The 27,675-nt window shown below is 38.9% G+C and overlaps 1 protein-coding gene across 8 annotated transcripts in view; it reads right to left on the bottom strand.

The window, feature by feature from the left end:
- The window catches only part of FUT8 (fucosyltransferase 8), a 275,730-nt gene that overhangs the window by 46,606 nt on the left and 201,449 nt on the right, over positions 1–27,675 (bottom strand). For all 8 annotated transcript variants that reach the window (XM_043548805.1, XM_043548802.1, XM_037900242.2 and 5 more), the window contains 2 exons: positions 20,759–20,873; positions 12,262–12,499 (listed from right to left, as the gene is read on the bottom strand). In XM_043548805.1, coding sequence (XP_043404740.1) covers positions 12,262–12,499; positions 20,759–20,873 — 353 coding nt within the window. The remainder of the gene's footprint in view (positions 1–12,261; positions 12,500–20,758; positions 20,874–27,675) is intronic.

Below are 27,675 nucleotides of genomic sequence, written 5' to 3'. Positions count from 1 at the left end.
TGATTACGTCACAAGTTATGCTTTCATTTTTAAAAAAGCAAGTTTCTGGCCGAAAAGGTTGTAAAGAAAACTTTGAAAATGTCACCCGACCATAACCAATGTAGGGATATCTGCCTGAGACTACAGACAGTATGGAACATTGACTCTGAGAAGAGTGAACAGATATCTTCATCTTAATGGGTTCTTAATTCCAAGACCCAATGCTCTGTGGGCTTCCTACCATCACTATCCCAGCAGAGGATGCTGTGTGTGGCAGGAAGAGAAAAGCGCAGCGGACCCAGCCTATCCAACCAACCAGATACACACTGGCTGCTGGGGAAATAATGGGGCGTTCATTTGTTGCCACCTCAGTCTCTCTATAAAGCTAAGAATCCCTCTGTCACCACTCCTGCTGCTCTGGAAGGGAGGGGAATCCCCATGCCACTGCCACCACAACGCAAAGGGGATGGGGGAATGGTGGTTGCCATCACATGGGAAGGGAATTGCCTTAATTGGCTCAGATAGAAAGACTAGTGATTAGGTAAGTAGGTGAGGCTAACAATCTAATTTAGGCAAAATTTTGAGACTACTTTGGAAAGGAATTTGGGATTGGGACAAAAGACAGCTTTGTCTTTCAGAAAAGCTACAAAGGGTGGGCCAGCCATGAAAGCCTTAAATTCAGTCTTCACAGGTGTTAAGGCTATCAGACAGATTTCTTTTTTTAAAGCAAAATGTAGAATAATGAGCATTCCCTGATAGTTGTTCAAAAAGTGCTTCCATCAGTCTTGTGATCACCAGACTTGCTCACAACAAGATTGGTTATAATTTATCTGGAAAATCAGAAAACTCATATAATTGAAGAATCAGGTATAGGACATACCTTTGATCCTATCCAACAGAAGTGCATCTGTGATAGATTTAATAACAACAGAATCTTGGGCACTGTGTATTTGAGTTGATTGTGAACAAGTTAACTTGAGGATGGCCCGACACCTAGAACACTGAATTTACTATTGATTGTTTGAGAAACGATTTATGTTGATCCTCAATTATGCAGTTCCACCATTCTGCCAAGGTGTTCTTTTTCTCCTCTAGACAAACAACAGGATAGATCATATGGTTTATACACCAGTGTCACATGATTGTCTTTTTGCAAAGTGATCTCAAGTGGACTCCTCCCTGGTCATTGACATAGAACACTGCAGTAATGTTGTTTCTAATGACCCAGAATACTTGATCTCAGAAATGTGGGTAGAAATATCCAGAAGCCATTTTATAGCACACATCTCTAATACACTAATATGGAGCTGTAACTCCGAGGTGTTCTATCTGCCAAATAGGCAGGTTTTGCCAGTGAATTTCCAAGCTTTTGTTTAAGGCATCTGACTTGATTACTGCTGCTCAAGATAAAGAGAAGAGAACAGCAGCATTTTCAGGACATTCAGTCAGATTTCCAACCAGTGAAGTCACTGGAGCATGTTTGGAGGCACAGTTAAAAGAATCACAGAAATGTTGGGCTGGAAGGGACCCTGAGAAGTCATCAAGACCAACTCCCTGAGCTGAGGCAGGACCAAGTAGATCTAGGCCATCCCTGACAGGTGTTTGTCTAATCTATTCCGAAAAATCCTCCAATAATGGGGATTCCACAACCTCCCTTGAAAGCCTATGCCAGAGTTTAATTACCCTTATAGTTAGAAACTCTTCTAATATCTAACTGGAACATCCGCATTTGGTGTGTAATTGAGAGGTATCCTCAACCAGGCAAAAGGAGTCACATAAATTGCCAAAGCCATGAGGGCTTATCAGCTTGAGGTAAAATATCACTGGCTGACACAAGCTGTTTCTTAAACTTTGAATGGTGTGACATAGTTTCCAACAGTCTTTCCTCTGAGTTGAGGGCTTGCACAGAATCCAAGACTGCTCTGATGTTGAATATCCTCTGAAATGGAATGATAGAACATTTGTGCTACCTGATAAGAAGTTTTAGGAGGTTTAATCATTGGCATAAACTTCAGCCTTGGGCACAAAGATGGATTTTGCCTTTGGAATTGGAAGTATGAGAATATCTGGATTTTCTTCTTCTGCAATAGGTAATCTAGCCTTGTCTCTCTCATTTTCTCCCAGCTGTCAGTGGGGGAACTAAAAAGACCTTACCCATCAAAAGGTAGATCCTCCACCAGGGTCTGTGCATCGTAAGTCACTCAGGAAAATTGTGTAATGGCTGAGCCTTTCTAGTAGGTTATATTGATAATGTAGCATTATAGTCTATTAGTTAACAATATGAATGCACAATGTCCCAGACAATTTTTGACAAGACTACTGATACATTTAAAGTTATGCACATGCATTAGTGCTTATGTTATCTGGGCCCAAATAGATATTTTGGGCCTAAAACAAAATTAATAGTATCTCTTTAGTAGTACAATCTCTATATTGATTATTTGTAAACATTTGACTTTTTGTATCAATATAATAAACAACTACCCAGTATAGCTATGAATTATCTTGTCATGGACAGTCACCTTTTAACAATATATCTGTATATAATGTGTGATTTTAAAATGAAAAACAATTTACACAAGGAAGTCTTTTCTTTTCCACCTGTTTAGAGAAATTATATGTAGAATGATAGTATAAGGAAGTTTGTGAGAAATAAAGGAAGAATAGAAAAATTAAAATTGTAATTGGGTATAAGGTAACTACTGTATTTGGCACAAATGCACAATATAATTTCTATTCTTATGACATATCTGAGCTAGAAAAACCCAGTTCCACTTGCAGGCATATCATGTCAAGTTCATAAGAACAATTTTAATTCATAGCATAGATGCTAAGGGAAATATCCCAAGATTCATTGCACAAGTCAGAACAATGACAGATGTAGTTAATTTATTGTAAGTAACAGATTAATGTCAAACAGCTTATTAGAATGCACTCTATTTCCCTTAAATCTAGAAACATGCTAATTAGTTTTCCTGAAATATGCACACATGGATAGTATACACAAATAGAAAAAAGACTGCAAGTATTGTGTTTTAAAAACCAAAATCCTCTTAATTCACATATAAACTTCTTAATTCTTCTGACAACAGGTTACTATCTAAATAGTATCAGTCACAATAGGCTTTAGAAATATTAAAATGATTGTTAATCTAAATTAATTAAAGGTGTTCAACAGGGACAGTCCAATTCAGTAGCACGAAGATAAATGTACAATTTTAAACAGTACTTGTAGTGATTGGAAGAAGCACAATTTAATAAAACTATAATTCTGCCATTTACTGTAAATTATAAACAATATGGTCCTATAGAACACTGTATGAAGAATACAAATGGCTAGAAGAATATAGTTTATACAATTTTACACAATTTTCAAAATTTTTCAAAATGTAATTCCCCCCCACCCCCCCCAAAACAGAGGCGCTGTGTGTGTGTTTGCATACAATCATACTACTTTTCTCCATGATTCTGAATTTCAGTCTTATGCAATCTTTCCTTGAAAAAAGGAGATGGATAAGTAGAAAAATTCAACTACAACACAGAAATTTGGAGTAGCATAAAATGAGAACACAAATTTTTGGCAATCCAGTGAGGTCATCCTTCAAATTTACTGGCAATTAAGCACCCACTGAAGATTCATATTAAAGCCAAAATTGGAAACAGTGTAACACACAAGTATCTGCGACAATCTTCCTCAGTGTTCTTGCTGTCTCACAAGATTAGAATAGGATCTAGTCTAAAATCTAAGAGTTTGCCATAGGCCATCCTTGAAGGTCAGTCTTTCATGGATGGATGTGTTGCATGCCCATAACCTTGAAATTCAAACTGGTAGTTTGATGAAACAAACTCAAGCTGATGAGAGCAACCCTGGATAAATGGCAAGATACATATTGATATTACAGCCCACAAGGGACTCAGTATGTGCCACAGGCAGAAAATAGGAGGGACCGAGGTGTACCAGTGTCCAAGGCCTGTGCAATGGCAGGGAAATGATTACGTGAGATATAGACAGATAATCCTGGCAAGGGACCCCCATCCACACATTGCAGAAGAAGGCAACCCCCCGGCAAAGTCACTGCCAACCTGACCTGGTGAAAATTCCTTCCCAACCCCAAGTATGGCTATCAGTTAGACCCTGAGCATGTGAACAAGAAACAGCCATCCGCAATATCAGAGAGAGAATGCTTGGGACCAGCTCAGAGCCCTGGCCCTCCCTGTCCAATGTCCCATCTCCAGCTGTGGCCACCTCTGAAACTTCAGAGGAAGGAGATTAAAAAACCCCCAGAATACTGGGGTGGCGGAGTCTCTTTTTTGCTCCCTGCAGGTGACTGGCTGAAAACCTGAAGCATGAGATTTTAGGAACAGAAGACATAAAATGGGAGTGAGCCCCAAGGCTGCTGAGCCCTCCCCCTTCCATCGCAAGCAACCCCATCACACAATTGAACTAATACATTTGTCCAGCACCACCTAATAACAGGAACTACTGGCAATGGTGGAATCCTAAAAAAAATAAGTGCTGGAATCAGGGCACTGGTAGACCCCTGGAAGGGGCAGAGGGGAGCAGGGAGGAAGATAGTGAGGGAGTTGGGAGAGGCAAAAGAGAGCTTGGGGAGACACCTTGCAGAGCCCATCCCATCCCTGCCTCCCGCCACCTGTGCCTTGCGCCTGCTCTCCAAGGTGCAGCGGCACTGTTTGGGCAGCTCCTTTACCCCATTTTTCCCAGAGGCTCTAGCCCCTGTGCTCCCCTGCCTGGTCCTGGCAGAAGCCTCCCGGCTCCCTACAGGCTGACCCACTGCTGAGCACCTCCCACTTGAGCTTGGCACTGGCCAGTTTGGTGGACTCTCTACAGCTGGGGAAAGGAGCCACCTGGGCTGGGACTGGCAGAAGTCCAGTTTTGTTTTGGCTCCTATAAAAAGAGATGGGATGGTATTTTTGAGTGTTCTAGCATGACGTGAGTGCTGAGTATTGGGAACATTAGTAATAGGCCATGGTACTAACCCTGCATGTACTATGTAATAAAATAGTTATAATGTAGCTCTACATAATTTTATACTGTATATGCACATTCTATGTACATAGTGAGTATAAACACATTTCCAGCTGTGATCATTCTTTTGTATCTATCCATCGTATATTTAGAAAACTCCTTAAAAGCTAAATAATCTCCTATTAGTTAATGGAAAGAGGACTGGTAGATAAGAATACCCAGTACCTGCTTTAACTAATAGGTACTGCGTATAATATCTGAATATTCAAAAAGGTACCTGCGAGCGATCATGACCTAAACATGTTTTTGGGAATTGTTTACATATTTCAGAGTAATTGTGCACAAGATGTCATTTGTTCTAAGGAAGACATTCTCTTTGTAAATCTAAATATCTTTTAAACATATGTCATTTCAACACTGGTAGCTTTAAACTGGAGCTTTTAGAAGCAGTCCTCTTAGCCAAATACTTCCTATCCGGTTTTTGTAAATGTTTTAGCTGGAACAGGGTATGTCATTAGAGAATTGAAAAGACAAGGATTCCTAAAACATTTGGAGTTTTTTCTGTTAACTGAATGTCCCTTTTCTTATTGAACACAACTGGTCAAATATGCAGCACATACATATTTCCTAGGCTAAAATAAAAATATTATAAATGGCATAATTTATTCCAAAAATCCAATCACTAAGCCTATGCTTAAGAATTAGAAAGAAAAAGTACAAACCCATACCCAGTTTATGTATAAATCATATTATTACTCCAAGATTTCAAATACTAAAAAAATGCAAACAAAAAGAGGGTATTTTTAAATATAGTCTTGTGCTTCATCCTTTTCTTCACCCACTTTACGTGTTTATTAACTCAATGTTGTCTGTTTAGATTGCAAGCTTTTAAGGGAAGGAATCTTCTTATGTAGCTGTAATACACTAACACATTTCTGAGTGCTACAAAAACAACTAACATTAACAAGTGAGGTTTTTCTACATCTTGAAAAAGATTTAAGGTAAAGCAATCAACCCACCAATTCCTGTGGAAATTATCTTCCAAAGTCCTGGTCCTGAAAACTCTTATGATACTTACATTTACATAGATTATGTGACTATAACATACCATGTAAATATTTGTTAGCAGCTATGGCAGGATTGGCACTACAGACTCAATCCAAGTGGGCACAGATTTCACTTCCCAAACTGCACAGAGGCCTGATCCAAAGCTCAGTGAAGTCAAAGAGAATTTTTTTTATGGACTTCACCGGCATTTGATCAATTCCTATGTGGACTGAATGAATTTCAGTCAAAATTCAGATAAAAGAAAGGAGAGTGAGAGGTTAGGCAATGGCTAGCTAAGTGTAGAAAGCAGGGAGATTGGACTCCCAAACACACAACTCAAAACAGTACCTTTTGAGCCTAAACTACAAATTAAAATCAACAAGCCATCATCTTTGTGGCACTGATGCAGCAGAAACTTGGTTTTTTGTTTGTCTCCCCGAGTTGAAGCAGCTCCCTGGATGTTTGCTGAGTTGTCTCCCAAGGTGGCTAAAGCTGCCAGTGGATCTTGCAGTCTGCTTTCTAGAGAAACCAACTAGCTAATGCAAAAGGGGTAACATTTTCAGGTCAGATTTGTGTGTGGATGGGTAACAGTTATGGACAAGCACTTGAAAAAAACTTGGATATATTAACAATCCCATAGGGGCCACCAACTCAGTATCTGGCTTCTGCCTCCCTCACTTTCCACCTTCCTTCCTCTTCTATTCCCTTTCCTCCCTTCCTACCTTGGAAAGACTTGGACTCTTTACCCTACATGGTACATAAATAAGAGGAGATATGATAAAAAAAAAACCCCCACAAAACAGTGAATGACATTGAGAAGGTAAAACACCCTGTTTCATGACACAAGAACCATGGGACACTCAATGGATTAAAAAGGTGGACAGTTCAAAACTCATAAAAGGGAATGTTTTCACACAATGCACAATTAAGCCTGTGGAACTCATTGCCATAGGATATCACAGAAGACAAGGGCTTAGCAGGATTCAAAAAGGATTAGATATTTATATGGGTTTAAATAATATCCAGAGTTATAATAGCAAACTTTTTTTTTTTTAAATCTCATGACTGCCTAGTACATGGTTTCTTAAATCTTCCTCTCAAGCAACCAGTACTGGTCACTGCTGGTGACAGAATACTGGACTTGGCTTACCATGGACCTTCTCCAATACGGCAATTGCCATGTTTTACCCCTCCTTGCCTGAGTTTTCACAGATTGCTGATTATCAAGCTGATGTTATTGCTCAGGCATTTAAAATACGGGGAACACAGATTAAAAACTTTTCTATATTGTCCACAGGGGAGACAGACTGTAGGATTCATACAAGGTTTTATGCGCTTGGCAACATTCAGGGCACACCCGGAGTGTTGTGCTGGACCTGTGCACACACAGCTGCTCTCAAGGGCATCAACCTTGGAATCTCGCCAAGATGACATGAACCGTGGGAAGCCTCCCAGGACTGGGCTCAAGGCCCGAGAGCAAGGAATGCGGTAGATAGAAATTGGAAAATAAGAATGTTAAACAAAGCCAGTGTATTCCTTTTATCCGTTGGAGAATGTAATGCGCGGGGGGAGAGAGAGAATAAAGGGGGAAGGTGGAAAGCTGACAGGCAGAAGTCGGTTAGCAGACCAGCCTGCTTGCTTGCTAAAACCTGTGTTCCGTCTTGTCATTGAACCGCCACAACAGACTAATTTCCTAATCTACAAATTTGTAATTTTTTTTTTTTTTTTTTTGCAAAAGCAGGTGCTGCTCTCTGCTCTTTTGTACAGTGCAGGTTTTTTTTGTTTTGTTTTTAATTTCTCCTTTCTTTTCTTTGTCTCTCGCTCTGGCAAAATAAAAAGATACATTTAAACCTCATTCAAAGTCACCAAAATGATAGGTAGCTTGGAGGCAGAAAAACACTTTGAAAACCTTTTCCATGGAAGGAACAGTAGGAGCAATGACATCCATGTCAAATTTATTCCTGTACAGAATACATGTGCACAAGGCCTATGCACCACTTAAATCCTATTTATGCCTGGATTGACGTAGGCCTTGTGCTGAACTTCTGCACAGGCAAATTCTCCAGATCAGAGCCTGCCTAACCAACTTAATCACCAACCAGGGCAATTACCTGCAAGATTTTCAAATGTTACTAGTCAAAATTCAACAGGCAATACTGTTTCATCTGTGGAAAAATAGCAGATCTCTCAAAAAAGAGTCTACAGTAAGTCAAATAGTCACTGAACACTCACTTCATACCTCTCACAGTGAAGTTTGTATTGATGTTGTGGAGATGGATGTGTTACCCTAGAATTGACATTCTTGCATGTACCCCAGAATTTGACAGTACTGCACTCAGCAATTTTGTATGTTCAGCTACTGGCAGCTGAAAACCAAACATCACATAGCTAGGAAAATCTTACGCCTTGAGAGTTAAGGCCGCGCAGCTACATGCTTGCAGTTTGCTAATCACAATGGGATAATGGAACCAAAAGTTAAATTATAAGTAGGGGGAAAGGTAAGTAAATAGCAACTTTGGTTTTAAGTGCCCATAATATATTGTTGTTATGACGAGAAATGTCTTAATAATAATACAAAATAACAACTTGTTTTGCTGAAATTAAAAGAATTGGTGACCCACTAGGGATTACTATGGTGACCTGCTAGGAGTCACTATAGGTTATGTGCTTTGTTTGAGGTTAGCTATAAAAATTAGGCGAAAGAATTTGCTTTGGAGCAGTCCAATGAAGCTTTCTTTGGGCAAGGATTTGACAGCTAAGTTCCCCAGCAGTCAGACGGAAGGCGGAGCCCCTCAGAAACCTGGCTGCTGATCCCTTTTGAAAAAGTAGTTTTAGGTAAAACCACTTTTGCTTGTGCCAACTATTTATCAGATGGATGAGCTGTGCCCCCATTAATTTATTCCTGACACCGCCTGGAGAAAAACAGTAAAGTTACCACTGCTTTGAGTTCTGAAGACCCTGCATACCATGTTATCACAGACTACTAAGAAAGTCTTGTGACTTAGGAACTCTGCCTATAATAGAATCAATTTAGAAAAAAAACTAAGAAAAACTAATAAGCACATAATCAGTGTGCATGGGGGCAGTGACCTAGAACACCTGTAGAACAGACAGTTTATTCATGCCTGTAAATAGTGTTCTCATAACAGAAAATCTGTTTGTCTGGAAAAAACTAGTGGCCCAGTGTCAGAGGAGACAAGTACTGGCAAACAGAACTAGCCATACTTGCCTGCTTTCAGACCACTTCCCCACCAAGATTTGTGGGTCAGGAGCCTGACAGAAGAGAGAGAGAGAGAGAATGAATAAACAGGAAATGAATACCTGCAAAAGCAGGATCCAAAGACTTTTCCTATGAACATGGGAAAAGATACTGTGAGCTGCTTCTGTCAGAACACTGGCTTTGTGATGCAGTTCATAAATTTATACACGGGGAATAGTTGTGTACACAAACTTCTCACCAGTGAGCTGCCTCTATGAGCGTTGGTGTTATGTAGTTCACCCAAAAATTTATGCAAGAAAAATGGGTTGGCTGTGCATGAGAAAATCTTGTAAAGGTCCTAACTGGATCTGAAGCCTTCATTTGAGGCACTGCAAGTACCTGCTGTTTCACAGACAGAAAGACGTCAATCAAGTCCTATACCGGCGAAATTACTGAACTTCTTGACAAAGACATCATCTTGAGAAAATCTGGAATCTTGGCAACAATAAGAAGATACATTTATTTCAATACTTCTGTTCTGAATTCTATTGTTAACTAGTATTTTTAGAAGCAAAATGGATATTAGCTCAGAGAGAGGTCCCTGATCCATCAACATATCCAGATAAGCCTGAAATGTAGTCAAAATAATTATATTTATCACCCCAGCTAATGTAATATCTTTTCAAAAGGATAATGATATATGTGAATGGAATTCAACAATAGTGACCGTGATGGTGGGGCCAAAATCCTTTTGTGGGTCTCTAGAGCTACTCTAAAATAGATGATAAAAATATCAATCCTGCTTTTCTGCCCTTGAGCAAATGGTAACTGGACCAAAACATTTTACTTGGATATGACTAACATACCATGTATCAACAGCCAAGTTCTTTATTAATGCTAATGAACCTAAAGCTTTGGCCTGAGATGTGGTACAATGCAGGACTGTTTATCTCCCTTACTGTTTATTCTTACTATGGAATCTCTGGTCCAGCAACCATATCACCTGAATAAAAGTTAGGTGTACTGATCTATGGATAGCATTATATGCAGATGACACCTTACTTTTTGTGTTTATCTTTATGGTATTCCCTCCTAAAGTAAAAAGAAAAGGAGTACTTGTGGCACTTTAGAGACTAACCAATTTGTCTGTAACAAATTTGTAGCTCACAAAAGCTTATGCTCAAATGTGTTAGTCTCTAAGGTGCCACAAGTACTCCTTTTCTTTTTGCGGTTACAGACTAACACAGCTGTTGCTCTGAAACCTCCTAAAGTACTGAAGCAACGACAACAATTATTTGGAGCTATTTAAATTAAAGGATGCCCCTTTTGCTATTCATTTTAATAAACATTTGCCTAACTGGAATATCTTAAACCTGTCATTTTCTCAGTTAAACACCATTAATATGAACCCATATTAGCTACCTTTAAGTGCTTCTAGTATCTTTTCCAATTCTATTCAACAAAACTCCAGAATCATATATTAAAATATATTTGGACAGGTAACAAATTCAAAGGTAGTTTGGCCTTCCAAATTTAACGCTCTAGTATGCAGCACAGCTGGGTTCCATCAGCTGACTGGCAGAGAAATTGCCCCCCAAAACGTTAGATCTCTACGGAACAACTACAAATCCCAGATATAGCATCTGAATATGTTTCCCTTCTTCCATAGTCTAGGTTTATCCACTCTTTACGCACTCAATAATTAACCTATTTACTGACCACACAATGATTATATGGACAATAATTTCCAAAACTATTTAATACCCTCCATTCCCTTTGTCTCCCTTTTGTAAGAATCCACTGTTTCCTCTGGAAATCATATATCTTTGTATAGAAAGTGAGACTTCTCGGATCTCACTAGATTAATCTAGTTGATTATATCAGAATCATCAGCTATGTTCCTTTGATCCATTAAAGACACAGAGGGCCAGATTCCAAACTGTCTCTCTCATGCATTTATTCCAATATTTCCAAACTCTCATGCATTTACAAGACAACAGTGATTAAATGATCAGATAACCGACTCTGAAGAAACAGTATTTATTATATCTAACAATAGAGAAAGATTATCTAAAATATATTAAATACTTTTGGAAACAATCATTCACATAAAAGATATGCAAACAACAGGGAATTGGATATTAAAATTCCTGCCAATATTCAACGCAGAGTTTGAGGAAAAGGCTGACATACTTCCAATCATCTGCAATAGGCTCCTTCATACTAATGTGATGGGATTGTACATTTATACAAATATTTTGGGAAATGTTCAAAATGCAAGCTAATCTGATTTTGGAGTTTTCCTGTACAGTTATGTTCATAGCTCAGCCAGGTGTTGACAGTGAGGTTTCACTAGAAAAAGTGATTCCACCCCTCCATTTTCTGTATATACGTGTGAGACTATCTATTACTGCCCAATGGAAAAAATCCCCATGTTCCTTCTGTAAGCATTTGGTTCAATAAAATAATGAATTAATTTCCTGCCCTAAATAATAAAAATATACACATTATCTTGCTACATGGGCACCAATTACTGTTTTACTAGTCTATTTGATTCATAGTAAGAATTTATGTTTTATTATTGTTTTGAATATGTATTATATGCTTTTTTTTGTATTTATATTTCATACTTCCTTCAGTATGATATTCCTTTAGTAGGATTCCTTCAGTATATTTCATACTTCCTTCAGTATGATTATATACTTTAGCACTTGCCTCTCTTTACTATCATCGCTATTCCCTCACAAAAATGAGATCCTAATCTGCCACCCAATGTAACTTGATATACTGTTCAAGGATTTTGGTCTGGATTTGGAACTGGTTTTGCATAAAAACTCCCTGCTGATGTAACAGAATCCTCTAAGAGAGGATACTAGTATCTATTACAATACATAAATGAAGGGGAAAATGATGATCCATAAAACTGCAATCATAGTTAGTTATTACTCAATACTTAACAGTCAAGAAACAGGTTATGATATAGTCCTGTAATGTAGACACAACAAAAGGCGAAGGGAAAATTATTTGAGAATTGTTCATTGAGTCTTACCTGACCAGTGTCCAGTGGTAGTGCCTGATCTGTCTGTGCACGTCTCACTTACAGGTCTAAAGACAGTCTCCCAGCCACCAGTAGCATAGCGCCAATTCTGAGACTCCAAAATGAGTGTTCGTTGTGTTCCATATGCAATCATGAAGCAGTAGACAACATGATGAAGTTGACAGCCATAGCCACAGCCTTTGTTGATATTACACACAAGTTTCTTGGCTTTGCTGCAATCCTTGGGGTTCTGTAAGTAAGGATGAAGAAGTACAGTTGAAGACAAGATATACACAAGGCATATTTCTCTGAGTTAATAAGTGACAAGTGTCATAAATCACACACAAGTCATGCCAGTATAGTACATCCCACATTAAAATGAAGACGCAAGCACCAGCTGAATGAAAATTGTTTGTGCATTCTCAGCAGTTAACATGAACAGCGATTACATATACTTCACTACTCCAATGTAAAATAATACACCTTTAAGATATTAAATTATGTTTTCATTTCTAAGGGTGTCAGAATATGACAACATTCGGTCTCAAAGCTCACATCCAAAATAGTTCTGTGTAGGAATGCTCTCTCTTGATTTCCTCTGGCTCTTCTCCAGCTTTGTTAGCACTATTTCAATGAACATGCATGAATTATTTAAAAAGAAGAATTCAGTCTGCCTAGAGAGTCAAACAAACACTTTATTAATAGACTATTTTCCAAACTAGTTTACTACAAACCAAGTATAGAACATACTACATGGTTAAACAAAGTGGTAAAAGTCAACATTTTAATCTGGACTGTATTCTTGATGAACATAAAATCCAGTTATTGAAATAGTCCAGCTCTGCACAAAAACATTATGCACTGAAAGCTTGATAAGATAATTTTAAAACAATTTTCTGTACTTTTAAGACATTATATCCTACATCATCTACATTAAAGGCCATTTATAGTATGTAATAATTTCTGATACAACTACTGAATTTAACTGCCATTAAATAAGGAATGCAAGCATGTTTAAAATTATAGAATATTAAATACTTTTTGGGTTTATAAAGTCCAGATAAGATCTTTTTCTGTCAGAGTTTTGTTCTTTGCTGTATCCATTGTTACTTACATATTCCCAGACATCTTTTTTCCATAAATATAATTTTTATATGAAATATTTAGTATGAGAAGTTATTTTGGGTTGTTTAACTGCAAGAGGGCAGTAACTCTGTGCATCAATACAACCATATCTTTCCCTCCTTCCTATCCAACAGTCTCTAATGGATTTTTCCCTATCCACACTTGGAAATAGATAAGCCCTTTGCTGAGAGGAAGCTAAATATCACCCTCCCTCCTGAGAACTATTCAGAATTATATGTCTCTACAACTGCAGTCCTCAGACTTCTATTTCTTAAGAGTATTTCAATGTATTTTATTTGGCTTTCCCGCTAATTTTTCCCAAAACTATCCATTCAAATTTGACCTTTTGAAATTTTGGCAGTTTGGCCCAAAATAATTTTAAGAAGGGCAGACTGTTTGAAGCTAACCATTTAAGGGACCTGGTATAGATAACTTATCCTTATGAGGTTGCTTTGTCCAGACAACCCAAGTTTGACAGTTGTTCCAGCAGCTGGGCACAGGCTGAGACTCCATACCTGCTATGTCCTGGCCATCTGAAGCATTGCAGGGAGATTGAGCCTGTCCCTGGGTGCCAAAATGGCTTATCTTTTGCTTGCTCTTCACCTACTTCATTGTTTTCTCTGCCTAATGGTTACGTGAAGGAAGAGGAGCATGCCAAAGAGTTAATGCAGCATTTAAAGACTTTGGGAGAGAAGCTCTGTGGTGACCCTTAGATAAGGCTGTACATACCAAGGATTATAAATTCTTAGATATTAAAAGAACATTTTAACTCTCATTTTGTGGCTGCCTAATGACTTGATTCATAATTTCAGGAGGCATTAATTTGTACAAATCTCTCTTCTTAGCACAGTAGATGAAAGGGAAATATCTCTTTCTGCCCTAAAATCTTTACATTAAGAATGCTACCACATTCTATTTTTATTGTAAATTTAATGTATTTACATACATTTAAAAATTTCTATTTATAATTGTTTTTGTATATTTTTGTCAATTTACTATCCTTCGCATAACAGATTAGTTGTTGATTTTATGCTGATTTCTTCCAAAATCTTTTTTTAAAGCACTCTTAAAATTGGGATGAATGCCTTAAGAGTGTATATTTCTTTCTGCTCATGAGAATTCTCACAGAGCTTATTCAGAACCAATAGTTTTAAGTTGTCCTTTAAGTATATTAACGTTTATGTTTTCAAAAGAGCATTTTATACTAGCTCTCTGTTAGACCTCAAAGCAATGCAGTGTAGTTAAAAAGGATACGATTAACTTAATTTGTTTAATAACTTTTACAACCAGTATGTTAGATATATAGTTACTAATTCCCAAACTGTGATTGAACAAACAGTAGTAAACACATATATGTGCACGACTGTATCACTTTACTGGTGGGTTGAGGGCTCTGTTCCTGCACCAGTAAAATAGTGGGCCTGATTCTCTTCTTTCTTACGCAGATTTTACACCATTGTAACTCCATTTATTCCAACTGAGTCACTCCAGAATCAGTCCCAGTATTTGCTGCTCCTTAGTTTACCAAGTAAAAATAATTTTTCTTCCTTCTGTTTCTGAAAATGAAATCCAGAATTTGAAGGCAGTTATCTCCTTAGAATTTAAGTACATAGGCATGGATCATTACAGTATCAAGGGGGTAAGCTTTAAGTCAACTTACAGCTTGCAAACAATTTACATTGTAGATTTCAAAGGCAAGGGTGTAACCATTGATATGTTACAATAATTTAGTAAAATTGCAATCAGAATGTACTGTAGATTGCTACCTCTCTATTGTTTGATCAACCTTCTTTTCATCCCTGTTTCTAAATTTATCCATCCATAAAGTTTTATACTTAAACACATTCATTTTCTCTTCTCACATCACAAATAGAAATATATAAAAACATATACTTACATATACACAAACACACAGATAATTTTTTCTTACACATTAATTTTTCTGTTTTAACTGACGTTATGCTCTTTGGATCAGATTCAGCCCTTGGAAAAATAAGTAGGTACGCTCTCACTGAAGTCAATGACAAATATGTACACTTAAGCTTGGGCTGAATATTTGGCACAATGTATACAATTTATATAATCAAAATAACATTGCTCAGGACATTGTGGTTTTCACTTTAACAGGAAGGGGACTGACTACATAGCTCAAGCTTCAACAACCTAAAAATAATAAAGAATACAATAAGCGACTTTGCTAAAAAAGGATGAAAAGTTTCCACTTATTATTGGGGTTTGCAACTGTTTATAAACTGCTTGAGTAACTATATCAACAGAATACGTCAAACAAATTACAGATGTATAACGCCATAACAAATGCTGTCGTTAATGAATTTTAGTTTATATTTACTTTTTCTCTGAGGTATGCTGAAAAACATCAATCATATGGCATTCTCAGCTCCAGCAAGCTCATGTAACAAATTATTAACTTGAATTATGTAAAAATAGCCAACCAACAAAGCAGGTAGGTTGTCTGCCAGCTGCTATTAAATAGAGTAACAGAAGTCATTAATGTAGTTAATTACAGATTACCGAACAGATTGGTTCTTTCTTGCTCCTTTAATTTTAGTTGGTTCCCTTTTCTTTTTCCTACTTACAGTCTTCTTTTTGTTTATTTTCTGAGAGTTACACTTTCACCCTGCCCCCCACCATTTCCTTCTCTTTCTTTGAAGGTTTACTATATTAATTAATTCAGTGTATTTAGGATAGATTGGAACCATGTATTCTTCTGGTTCTTTAACTTACACCGTTCTTACCCGTTCCTGGTTAATAGATGGCTTGCAGAATGTAGCTGGAGTTAGAGACAGATCTACTTACCTTTTCTTTTTTCTTTTTTTTTTTTTTTGGGGGGGGGGGGGGGGGGCAAGAAGGGGAATGAAAATTTCAAAATACAGTAAAATTTCCCTTCCCCCTTGAAAATCCAGTTTTGTAATACAATTAAAGCATAAAAAAGAAACGAGTAAACTCTGCAAAGTGTTAAAAAGTGCTAGCCCTTGTCTGCAAAAACTCATGTAACAACTGAAATGAGTTTGGAGATAAATTAAAACTTTACCAGGCATCAGAGCATTACTTATGTTACTCTCCTGACAAATGCCCATGTTTTCATAGGAATAGGTAGCATTTTATAACCCATTTGTCTAGTCAGGCTATTCTAAACATAAAACAAAATTCCCAATGGTACTGAATCTTCCATAATACATCACAAATATTTTTACTCTCATTTTATTCCCTTTCCTTGCTGCTGGTGAATGACTGAACTCCCTAATGCACAGGGTAAGTGTACTCTATGTAGAAGCCAGCAGGACATATTTCAGAATAATGTCACAAACCACTACATCCTGTTTTGGCAATATAAAGAACAGCCCCAAAGTATTTAGTTTATGGTGTGAGATCAGGTTAGTAGCACAACACTATAGTGGGTGGCAGCTCTATATCCGACCTCAAGTCAAGTTGGACCAAATAAAGCCCAAATAGTGTTTGAGACATAGTTGATTAGAATCAGTCAGAAATATACAGACATAGGGTTCAAGTCACTGTCAGAAGAACCATGTTTACTGGTCCCCAGCTGTGGAAAGTCCATCTGGAAGGGACATGGGTAACACAGTACAATTCACCAGGAACTCCTCTTCTTTTGGGTCTTGTCCAGTGCACTCAAAAAGTCAGTGGAGGAAGTTGTCAAAAGTGCCACTGGCAAACCTCTCAACCGTCTAATGTGTGTGACACAAGCCAGCAAAATGTGACAAGTTATCAGAACGTAGAACACCGGTGCTCTGTAGCACGTTGTACCATAGGCAACCAATTACACTGCTTTTAATTATAAAACGTGTTTTTAAAGATGTTTTTTCATTGTGTGAATCAAATAAGCTAGCTTTGCCATCTGTAACAGTTTAATTGGTGTGGAGTGAGAGGGTGGCCTGTTACAGATGGCAAAACTGGCTTATTTGATTCACACAGTGAGAAAACAGTCTTATAAATAGCTTTTATACTTCTAAAACATAATTTCTTGCTTATGGCTTGATGTACAACAAAACACAAGTGCTCCACATTTAGGACCAGGTCCTCGACCAGGCTGCTAGGAAGCTTGAAGGAGGTAGTCCTTACCCACGCTTCTCATAGAGTGCCAGAAGGAGGGGAGTTCTCATCCCAGGCTGCCCCTAATTTAATTCACACAGCCCTCCCCCCACCCCCTACAATACATGTCATGCACGCTATACAATCTGTGCCAGGTCCTTGCTTCCCACACAAAATTAATGCTGATGCCCCGCACGCCACCCACTTACCCACAGTCAATACAGGCCAGCTCTTCCCCCATCCCCCAGTTAATGATGGTCACTTTCCCCTTTAATGCAGGACCCGGTCTTTTAAATGTATTGCTGACCTGTTCCTGCTCCATTCTTCCCATTCCACTCTGGTGAATAAATTGTCAGCCCAAGAGCTCCCTTCCACCTCACCCCTCCTCTATCTGAAAACTTTCAGCTTCATTGTAAAATACTAAAAAAAGGGATATGGTAAAAGATATTAAGAGAATAAGAAAATGCCAGGTTACATGCATACTCACAAAAATTTGAATTCACTAAATATAAAGATTTCCAGACACTATTATATGATTACTGAAATCTATAGTAGTGAAACAGAACAAAGAAATCCATAGTGAATTACATGTAGTCTTGACGCTCCATTTAAAGGAACTATATACATAAAATCCCTGATTGAATTTCTGAATGATATTGTGGATAAGGCAGAAATCTCCTGAGGACTTCTCTCCCGGTAATTTGCTGACTCTGTTGAGGCTTTAATACCAGAAGGAATAAAGTAGACCAGGCATGGAAAATTTTCTCATCAACTTTCAAAAATGGCAAACAAACAGCATGGTCATTGTGTCTGTGTTTTGTAAAGAGGCGTGTTTACAAGAACATATCAGGCATTTACACTCATGCTTTCTAACTGTTTCTACCTGAGGAACTATGAAAGAATGAAGACAGCTCATCATTCCATGTGGATGGTTATACATGACAAACATTAAAGAGACACTGTCAACCTAAATTTGGCCTAACTATTAAATTTTATAATAGTATTTTATAAAAAGGTAAGACTGATAGAAATGTTTCACAATTTTAACATTCCAATCAAAAACAATTGTTTTAAAACATACATTTCATTATATTGTCTGAATCACCACAGCACTAAGAACTTGAAAGTGAAATAGACTATAAAAAAATGTAAAGCTGACTTCATTGATATTTTTCCCCAAACTGAGATAAATATATATAAAGTAAACAAAGAGCAAATATATTGGATTTTAAAAATTCTTTCACTTGGAATATTGTGCAGTATTATGAGTAATATAAGAATTCTTTTTTAAACAACATATTATTTTTAAGTTAACAATGTCACTAAGACATTTTAATAATCACCTGGAGTTTCATTTGCTGCAAATCTAAATCAATAAGGGAGAAACAGTAGATCCCATGGTGTTATCTCCAGTTCTTTTGTATATATTCCACTAGGAAATATTCACCAGATCTAAAATATTATCCCTACCATAAATTAGTTTTAGCTACTAAAAATCAGAGGCAGAGCAGCTGAAACATTTTTCTGCTACTTTATAACAGTTATACAAAAATTATGTTAGATAATGGCAATACATGTAAACCAGCCAAAATTTCTTCCTGCCCAGTCTTGTTTCCTTTCATGTTATAAAACAAAGTAGTGATTAAGTTTTCGCAATATCATTATGTAAAACTCTTAAGGGACATAAAAGCAAAGATTAGTAGTTTGTATTTGATGGAGTGGAGCGGGGGAACCAGAGGAGGGAACCAAAGAAAGGGGTGATGTGGTCAAAGAGATAAGGCAGAAACATGATCTTTATAGCATAGTTTTGAATGGACATAAGTGAAGCAAAATGCATTTGTCATAGTGAGACAAATGTCAAGATGTGAGATGGTGAGGGTCTGGACAAACGGCTTAGCTTTGGAGAGGAAAGGTCAGATCTTAAAGATGCTATGCAGAGAGAAGAGAAGCAGCAGGATTTAGGCACAGCTTTGATGTTAAGATCTAGAGAGAATCATGTTGAAGGTAACATCCAAGCTATGGGCTTAAGTGACAGAAAAGATGGTGGCGTTGCCTATAATGGCTAAGAAAAGGGGAAGATGGAAGGACGGGGGGAGAAATAAAGAGTTCTGTTCTAGTCACATTGAGAATAAGCTGATGGTTGGACATCCACAAGGAGATGTCAGAAAGACAAGCTGTGATTTTAGTTTGGAAAGAAGACGACAGGTCAGGAGTGCAGATGTAGATCTGTGAGCCATCAGCATATGTGTGGTATTTATTGACATACAGAATGAGATATATCAGGGATGTTAGACACAAATAGCTAACATATTCTCTGCTTAAAGTACTTACAACATACCTAGTATGAGTGTCCAATTAGTTTTTTCAAGGATAGTAAGAAGAAAGTTTCTTCAGAGTACAATAACAATGGGGGAAAGAGCAATTATTACAGAAATATTAGAGAAATATAGGAGTACAATTTGATATATTAAAAATACTAGAGATTTCTATAAATTCTATAGGATGTACAGGGGCTTTAAAAGAAAACACTGAAAATTAAGGGATTGAGGAACTCAGGAAGAACTAGAATAGGTGGTAAAAGGTGTTAGAGTCAGAGGAAGGGGACCTAGAACATGATCGGATCAGAATTTAAAGATAATATCTTTATGGGAGAAATTTTAATGAACATGTCGAAATTAAATAAGCTTAGATAAAAGCTATTACAATTTTAAGTGAGAATGATGGTTCTGCACACCAGCTGTTTATGGTTCAGTGAGTGACACTGTAATTGATAATGGATAATTACATTATTTATGTAAAGTATCTTCTCTCTCACTTCAGAGACACCACTGATGAATTGAGGAACGTGTCTATAGAAGAACTCCCAAAAGATATAGCCACTTCTTGTAATATACCAAAACACAAGCTATTGTTAGCTTTTGCAGACTTATAGAGTCTGAATGAAAAGGCGAAGTTATAGTCTACTGGCAATCATGGATCCAGCACAAAAAAATACCCACCCCCAAAATATATGTCAGAAGATTATATTATTGCACAATTACAGTTAAAACAACAGTTAAACCCTTTTCTGTTATTGTCCTTTTGTGTGTGAAAATACTGGCTCACTTTGCACATAAATACAAAGGATTTATTACATATGTACAACATAAATCCTCTCATATTGCTGTCTACAGAATTTGCACCTATACATTCACTTAAATTACTTGCATGTTTTTACTACATTGGCATATTTTAGTGGGTTAAAATATTTTTTCAACAAATCCCATTTTTAATTTTTCCTCTTGATTTAAGCACTTTTATTCTACCTTCTTACCTGAAGATATGTTATTCTCCTCTGTACCAGCTCTGTCAGATCTTTGGCTTCTTTTTCTCGCCAATCACCTGCTCCATCTGTTTGACTGAGGTAGTACAGATCTGTCATTATCGACCTATAAAAGGCAAGCAACATTAGATAGCTACCTTAATACTAAATTAGAGGGCTAGGCAAAGCCACAAAGAGAAATTAAATAGGCCTTCTGATTACACTGATCTGCTTAAACGTTTTTAGTGGACAGAATACGTAATTAAACTAAGAGGGGACAGGTACATATGACTGCACAACACTAAATTAATTTGACTGTTGGTATGCCACGGCATCAGTGCAGATTACCTCTCTCTGCATGTATTTCCCAACACAAACAGCAACCCAGGATGGGTGTGTACACATTATCTGATTCTGTGTCCTCCATTTACCATATTTCTCTTATCCATATGTAACTGCAGTATTAAATGGCTGTGGGGTAGAAAAACTCTTAAGCCCCCTAATCAAAATTTTTCACTGAAGAAAAGCCCCAAAAGCATTAGTTCCAGGATAGATCTGAAATTCATTGGCCCAGGAAAAGAGACAATCAGAGGGTGACTCCTAATGTGGTTTCTCTGACAATGTGATGTTGCTATGCCATCAGAGATCAGCTTACTGTCTTTATATAAATGTAACATTGTAAATGTCATGGTTCAGAGATTCTACTGTGTTCCCATAGTCCTTATCAGTACACCTGCAAACCAACTGTAGAATATTATTAAAAAATTTGGGATAAAGAAGCATCTCTTTGTTTATAATTGAAAAATAATATTATGGAAAATATAAGTAACAGCATAGGAAGAGTGACATGAGATGTGAGCATGATGTAAATCTGGATTTAAGTCACAATAGTTCAGAAAAAGCTTTCATATCAATGCACATGGGCATACTTTTGTATCTCTCTGTATGAAGCAGTTATATTTAAAATGTATAAGCACTAAGTGCAAAAAAAATCTACATTAGTATCACAAATTTAGACTACAGAATATGGAGATCATTTTTTAGTATCTGTCAGATACTAAATGATGACTTCTGTATTAGTATCTAGTGGATAGTCATAACTGAAGGTCCAGGGAAGGGTGGTAAGAAAATTCTGGCCAGCAGAAGAGAGCAGGAAGATGGCAATATACTGGGGATGCGATTAGGCATCCTGACCAACTGGAGGGAATTTGGGTAGAACAGCAGCACATCAAAGATAGCCACAACCACATACCACAGGCCTTTTATGGTATCCAAAATTTTTTGAGGGGAGGGGCTTGGAGAGAGGAAGGAATCAGAGGTAGACAACAAGTGGAAGGGGGCTCTCTTGGCAAAATCCAGTATTCATAGTAGGGTGGGGTTTAGATTCCTATTCACTCAATACCCAAATTACGCAAAGAAGAGTCAGTAAATGAAAAATATTATGTTACTCATAACGACATTACCTTGTCTACTCTGCAAATACTATAATTTTACATTTAATAACCTAACTAATAATCCAACATTACAGGCAGAGAAAGGAGCAATGCCTACAGTTACCACTGCTTAAAACTTCTGATTATAGTACCCAAGTTGCTTGTAACACTGACAAACTTTAACCATTTGGGATGATACCCTGTTTATTTGGACTTGAGGGGTTGTGATTTACCAGCTGAGAGTCTTGATGAACCACACATAGGAATACTGGAGCAGAGGGAGGAAACATAACAGGGGTGGGGCAATGGAGGGAGCCAATGGGGATACAAAAAGGGTGAGGGCCAGGGAACACGCTTATTCTCCTAGGATCCCCTGGTAATGCCCTCTCAGGGTAAGGGTGGTATAAGAGACTCTACCTTGCAGTACTCTGTGGCACTGGAGCTCCTTGGCTGAGGCTACTCCTTATAAGCAGGCTTGTTGACAAAGTGGGGAGCAGGCTCAGCATGTAAGTCCACACTGGCACCATGTACCCTCTTGCTGATTGCCTTCTATGATGAGATAACTGGCTCTGTGGATATGGGGAAAGCGGAGGACGTGATGTATCTTGACTTTAGCAAAGCTTTTGATACGGTCTCCCACAGTATTCTTGCCAGCAAGTTAAAGTAGTATGGATTGGATGAATGAATGGACTATACGGTGGACAAAGTTGGCTAGATCATCAGGCTCAATGGGTAGTGATCAACGACTCTATGTCTAGTTGGCAGCTGGTAGCAAGTGGAGTGCCCCAGGGGTCTGTCCTGGGACCAGTTTTGTTCAACAACTTCATTAATGATCTGGATAATGGGATGGATTGCACCCTCAGCAAGTTCGCGGATGACGCTAAGCTGGGGGGAGAGGTAGATATGCTGGAGGGTAGGGATAGGGTCCAGAGTGACCTCGACAAATTGGAGGACTGGGCCAAAAGAAATCTGATGAGGTTCAACAAGGACGAGGCAGAGTCCTGTACTTAGGACGGAAGAATCCCATGCACTGCTACAGGCTGCGGACCGACTGGCTATGAGGCAGTTCTGCTTCAAGAGTGACTTATGCCTCAGAGGACCATGAGACAATAATAAAGAAGAATAAGCCACTTGGAAGAAGGAGGAGATAAGGAAGAGCCCCCCCTCCCCATGAAGGAATGAACCATAATTTGTGGGTGTAAGGCACCTAGAAATAGACTCAAAACGGGACTCAGATCTGACTAAAATGCTTTCACTAAGGCCCTGTGAATTTTTTTTTTTTAAATTCATGGCAGAATCACAGGTAAAGTATTGAAATTCGCAGATTATGAATGGAATGCAGTCAGCAAAAGGTTACTGGTGCATTTCTTTGCATACAAGTGATTGCAGACATCCCCTGAACTGCTCCGACATGCAGCTGCTGTGCGCTATGCACTGAGCATGAGACTGGCTCAGGAGAATGCCCAGTTCTGCTTTCCTGGTGAGGCTGCAGCTGCTCATGTTCCAAGCAGTGATGGCTACTGTACCGCCTTCTCCCGCTTTAATGCACCACCACAAACCCAATGTAAAATGATGGATGGATGGAACACAACAAAATTACATGACCCTGCTCTCTTCATTTCATTTTAATGTCTAAAATACTGGAAAAATCACAGTGCAGAGCTAATTTCATGATTTCTGCTCAGTGCATGAAATTACAATTTTCACAGGGCTGTTATCCAAGGAATCAAATCATGAACATCCTTTTCTACTATAGCTGATATATACAGAATTTAAGCAGCCCTGAGCAGCCTGACTTGACTTCAACGACATCTTTGATGTCATCCCACTCTCCAATCCATTATGTGGAGTGTTTCTTCTGACTCAAGTTAGACCACAATGAATATTTACAGCAACAGACCTTTCTTTTTTGCTTTGGCTGATCAGAGCCAATTGGACTGACAGAGCTTTTACTGAGCTTTGTATTCAACAAAGCTTTGGACTCAAGGGTGTGCATGTTCAAGGTCTTTAAATGCTTCACAGCTGAAACCTTTGTTGTGGATTGACTGGACTGTAAAAACTGTCATACTGGACCACACCATAGGTTCATATAGTCTAGTTCAGAGGTGGGCAAACTACAGCCCGCGGGCCACAACCGGCCCACGGAACCCTCCTGTCCGGCCCCGGAGCTCCTGGCCCAGGAAGCTAGCCCTCGGCCCCTCCCCTGCTGTTCCCCCTCCCGCGCAGCCTCAGTTCACTGCGCCACCGGCACAATGCTCTGGGCGACGGGGCTGTGAGCTCCTGGGGCAGCGCAGCTGCAGAGCCTGGCCTGACCAGGTGCTCTGTGCTGCGCGGTGGCATGGCTGGCTCCAGCCGGGTGCCATGGCTGTAGTGCCGCCAGCCATGGGTGCTCCAGGCAGTGCGGTAAGGGGGCAGGGCAGGCTGGATAGAGGGCAGGAGAGTTCAGGGGGCCCTTAGCCTGTGCCGCTTCCCGCAGCCCCCATGGGCCTGGAGCAGTGAACCTCGGCCAGTGGGAGCCGCGATTGGTCAAACCTGCGGACGCGGCAGGTAAACAAAGCGGTCCAGCGCGCCAGGGGCTTTCCCTGAACAAGCGGTGGACCAGCTTTGAGAACCACTGAGATAGAAGACACAAAAGACACTCATCAAATCCAAGGGGAATGCTTGCTCTCTATTTCTTGAGAACATCCAGGTAGCTACTGACAGGTGTTCGTGCACTGACAAAATAATACATTTGCAGAAGCAACACAAGCTCACAGCAATATGTCGTCCATTGCCACAGAATCTACCCTTCAACACATAGTTTATTTTACAGAATCTAAGCTTTCATTTTAAGCTTTTCATTTAAAAAAAGAATTACATGTCCAGCTCTGATGGTTGTGAAGAAAACATGAAGAGTGACAACCAATGCAGTACAGTCTTGAATCAGCAGAAAGCCTGAAACAAACAATGTCTCAGTGGGATAAGTCAAAAAATAAGAATGTGGGGACAATGTAAAGTAATCTTGATGAATATAAACAAGTAACATGGTAAGGGGAGTCCCACTTCTATGATTCGCAAAAAGAAAAGGAGTACTTGTGGCACCTTAGAGACTAACAAATTTATTTGAGCATAAGCTTTTGTGAGCTACAGCTCACTTCATCGGATGCATTCAGTGGAAAATACAGTGGGGAGATTTATATACATAGAGAACATGAAACAATGGGTGTTATCGTACACACTGTAACAAGAGAGTGATCACTTAAGGTGAGCTATTACCAGCAGGAGAGCGGGGGTGGGGGGTGGGGGAGACGACCTTTTGTAGTGATAATCAAGGTGGGCCATTTCCAGCAGTTGACAAGAACGTCTGAGGAACAGTGCGGGGGGAGGGGGGGGGAATAAACATGGGGAAATAGTTTTACTTTGTGTAATGACACATCCACTCCCAGTCTCTATTCAAGCCTAAGTTAATTGTAGCCAGTTTGCAAACTAATTCCAATTCAGCAGTCTCTCGTTGGAGTCTGCTTTTGAAGTTTTTTTGTTGAAGAATTGCAACTTTTAGGTCTGTAATCAAGTGACCAAAGAGACTGAAGTGTTCTCCAACTGGTTTTTGAATGTTATAATTCTTGACGTCTGATTTGTGTCCATTTATTCTTTTACGTAGAGACTGTCCAGTTTGACCAATGTACATGGCAGAGGGGCATTGCTGGCATATGATGGCATATATCACATTGGTAGATGTGCAGGTGAACGAGCCTCTGATAGTGTGGCTGTGATTAGGCCCTATAATGGTGTCCCCTGAATAGATATGTGGACACAGTTGGCAACGGGCTTTGTTGCAAGGATAGGTTCCTGGGTTAGTGGTTCTGTTGTGTGGTATGTGGTTGCTGGTAAGTATTTGCTTCAGGTTGCGGGGCTATCTGTAAGCAAGGACTGGCCTGTCTCCCAAGATCTGTGAGAGTGATGGGTCGTCCTTCAGGATAGGTTGTAGATCCTTGATGATGCGTTGGAAAGGTTTTAGTTGGGGGCTGAAGGTGATGGCCAATGGCGTTCTGTTATTTTCTTTGTTGGGCCTGTCCTGTAGTAGGTGACTTCTGGGTACTCTTCTGGCTCTGCCAATCTGTTTCTTCACCTCAGCAGGTGGGTACTGTAGTTGTAAGAATACTTGATAGAGATCTTGTAGATGTTTGTCTCTGTCTGAGGGGTTGGAGCAAATGCGGTTGTATCGTAGAGCTTGGCTGTAGACAATGGATCGTGTGGTGTGGTCTGGATGAAAGCTGGAGGCATGTAGGTAAGAATAGTGGTCAGTAGGTTTCCTGTATAGGGTGGTGTTTATGTGACCATGATTAAATTTCATATTTCATAATAGAAAAACTTTGAAAAAATTAAATGAAAACACCACAGAATTGGTTATCCTGCCAGATGAAAGTGTGGCAGAATCTGAGAATGCTACTGCAGAACTTTGGATCAGAATGTCATGGGGTACACAGGGCCTTTTACAAGTCCACCAAAACACTGATCAAAAAATACTGAGGGGAAAATTCTGGCCTCATTGAAGTCAATGACAAAACTCCAGTTGATTTCAGTGGAGCCAAGATTTCACCCCAGGGGCAACAAGCATAGACTCCAGGTAGTGGATCAACATCAGCAGCTGAAGAGCCCACTGCAAAAAAAAATATTTTTTTTAGAACAAGTGGCCATGTGACCAGAAAGCCATTCAGAAACAGTAGTTGCTAACAGATGTCTATTCCGAGTCAAATTAATCTTTCAGAAGGGGTACAGATAGTTTACTCTGACTTCCATTTTAGATGTCTTCATTAGCGTGTGTTTTATTAACTGGCTGCATTAATTTATTGTTATTTTTGACTATCATAAAACAGATCTATATACGCTGGTATAAGTTAGGAACCACAATGCAACACACCATTATGGCTAAAATGGAACAAGCTGAGACTTTAAATACTTTATATTTGCAGCTACAGCAGACTGAGGGGAGCTGTGAGAGGGGTCTTCCACACATTCTTCATCAGCTGATCCAACAAGTGAGGTAAGAGCATGGCAATTCTAGAAGATGAGAGTTATGGTCCAGATACCTCTCTATTGTACCTCTTGCAGATTTCTGAACCTGTTCTAATGCAAACAAGTTGAGTTAGCTAACTTCTGCAAATACTGGGGGTATGTAAGATCAGCCACATCAGCACCACTGTCAAACTGTTGATATGCAACACAGATTTGGCATCAGAGGAGTCATCAGCTTCTTCTCTGTCCAAACTTGTCTTCATTCTGCTCTTCAGCCTACCCCATTCAATAGGATGGAATAGTTTAAGGAAAGGCAAGGCCTAGAGCACTGAGATAGCAGAAAAATCCTTCAAGGTCTGCACAGGTGCCACTGGCATGAAGGATGCTGTTGTATTGCTGGGGAATAGGAATCTGGGACCCAACAGAAATTAAGGTATTCTAAAATCCTTGTTTACTGTTACAATACTGAACAGTTAACAGTGGTTTAAGGTTTTGCATTAA

The sequence above is a fragment of the Chelonia mydas genome, chromosome 6, assembly GCF_015237465.2.
Source record: "Chelonia mydas isolate rCheMyd1 chromosome 6, rCheMyd1.pri.v2, whole genome shotgun sequence".
Taxonomy (NCBI): domain Eukaryota; kingdom Metazoa; phylum Chordata; order Testudines; family Cheloniidae; genus Chelonia; species Chelonia mydas.
The sequence above is the reverse complement of the archived record's forward strand: the minus strand, read 5'-3'. Positions and strand labels throughout refer to the sequence as shown.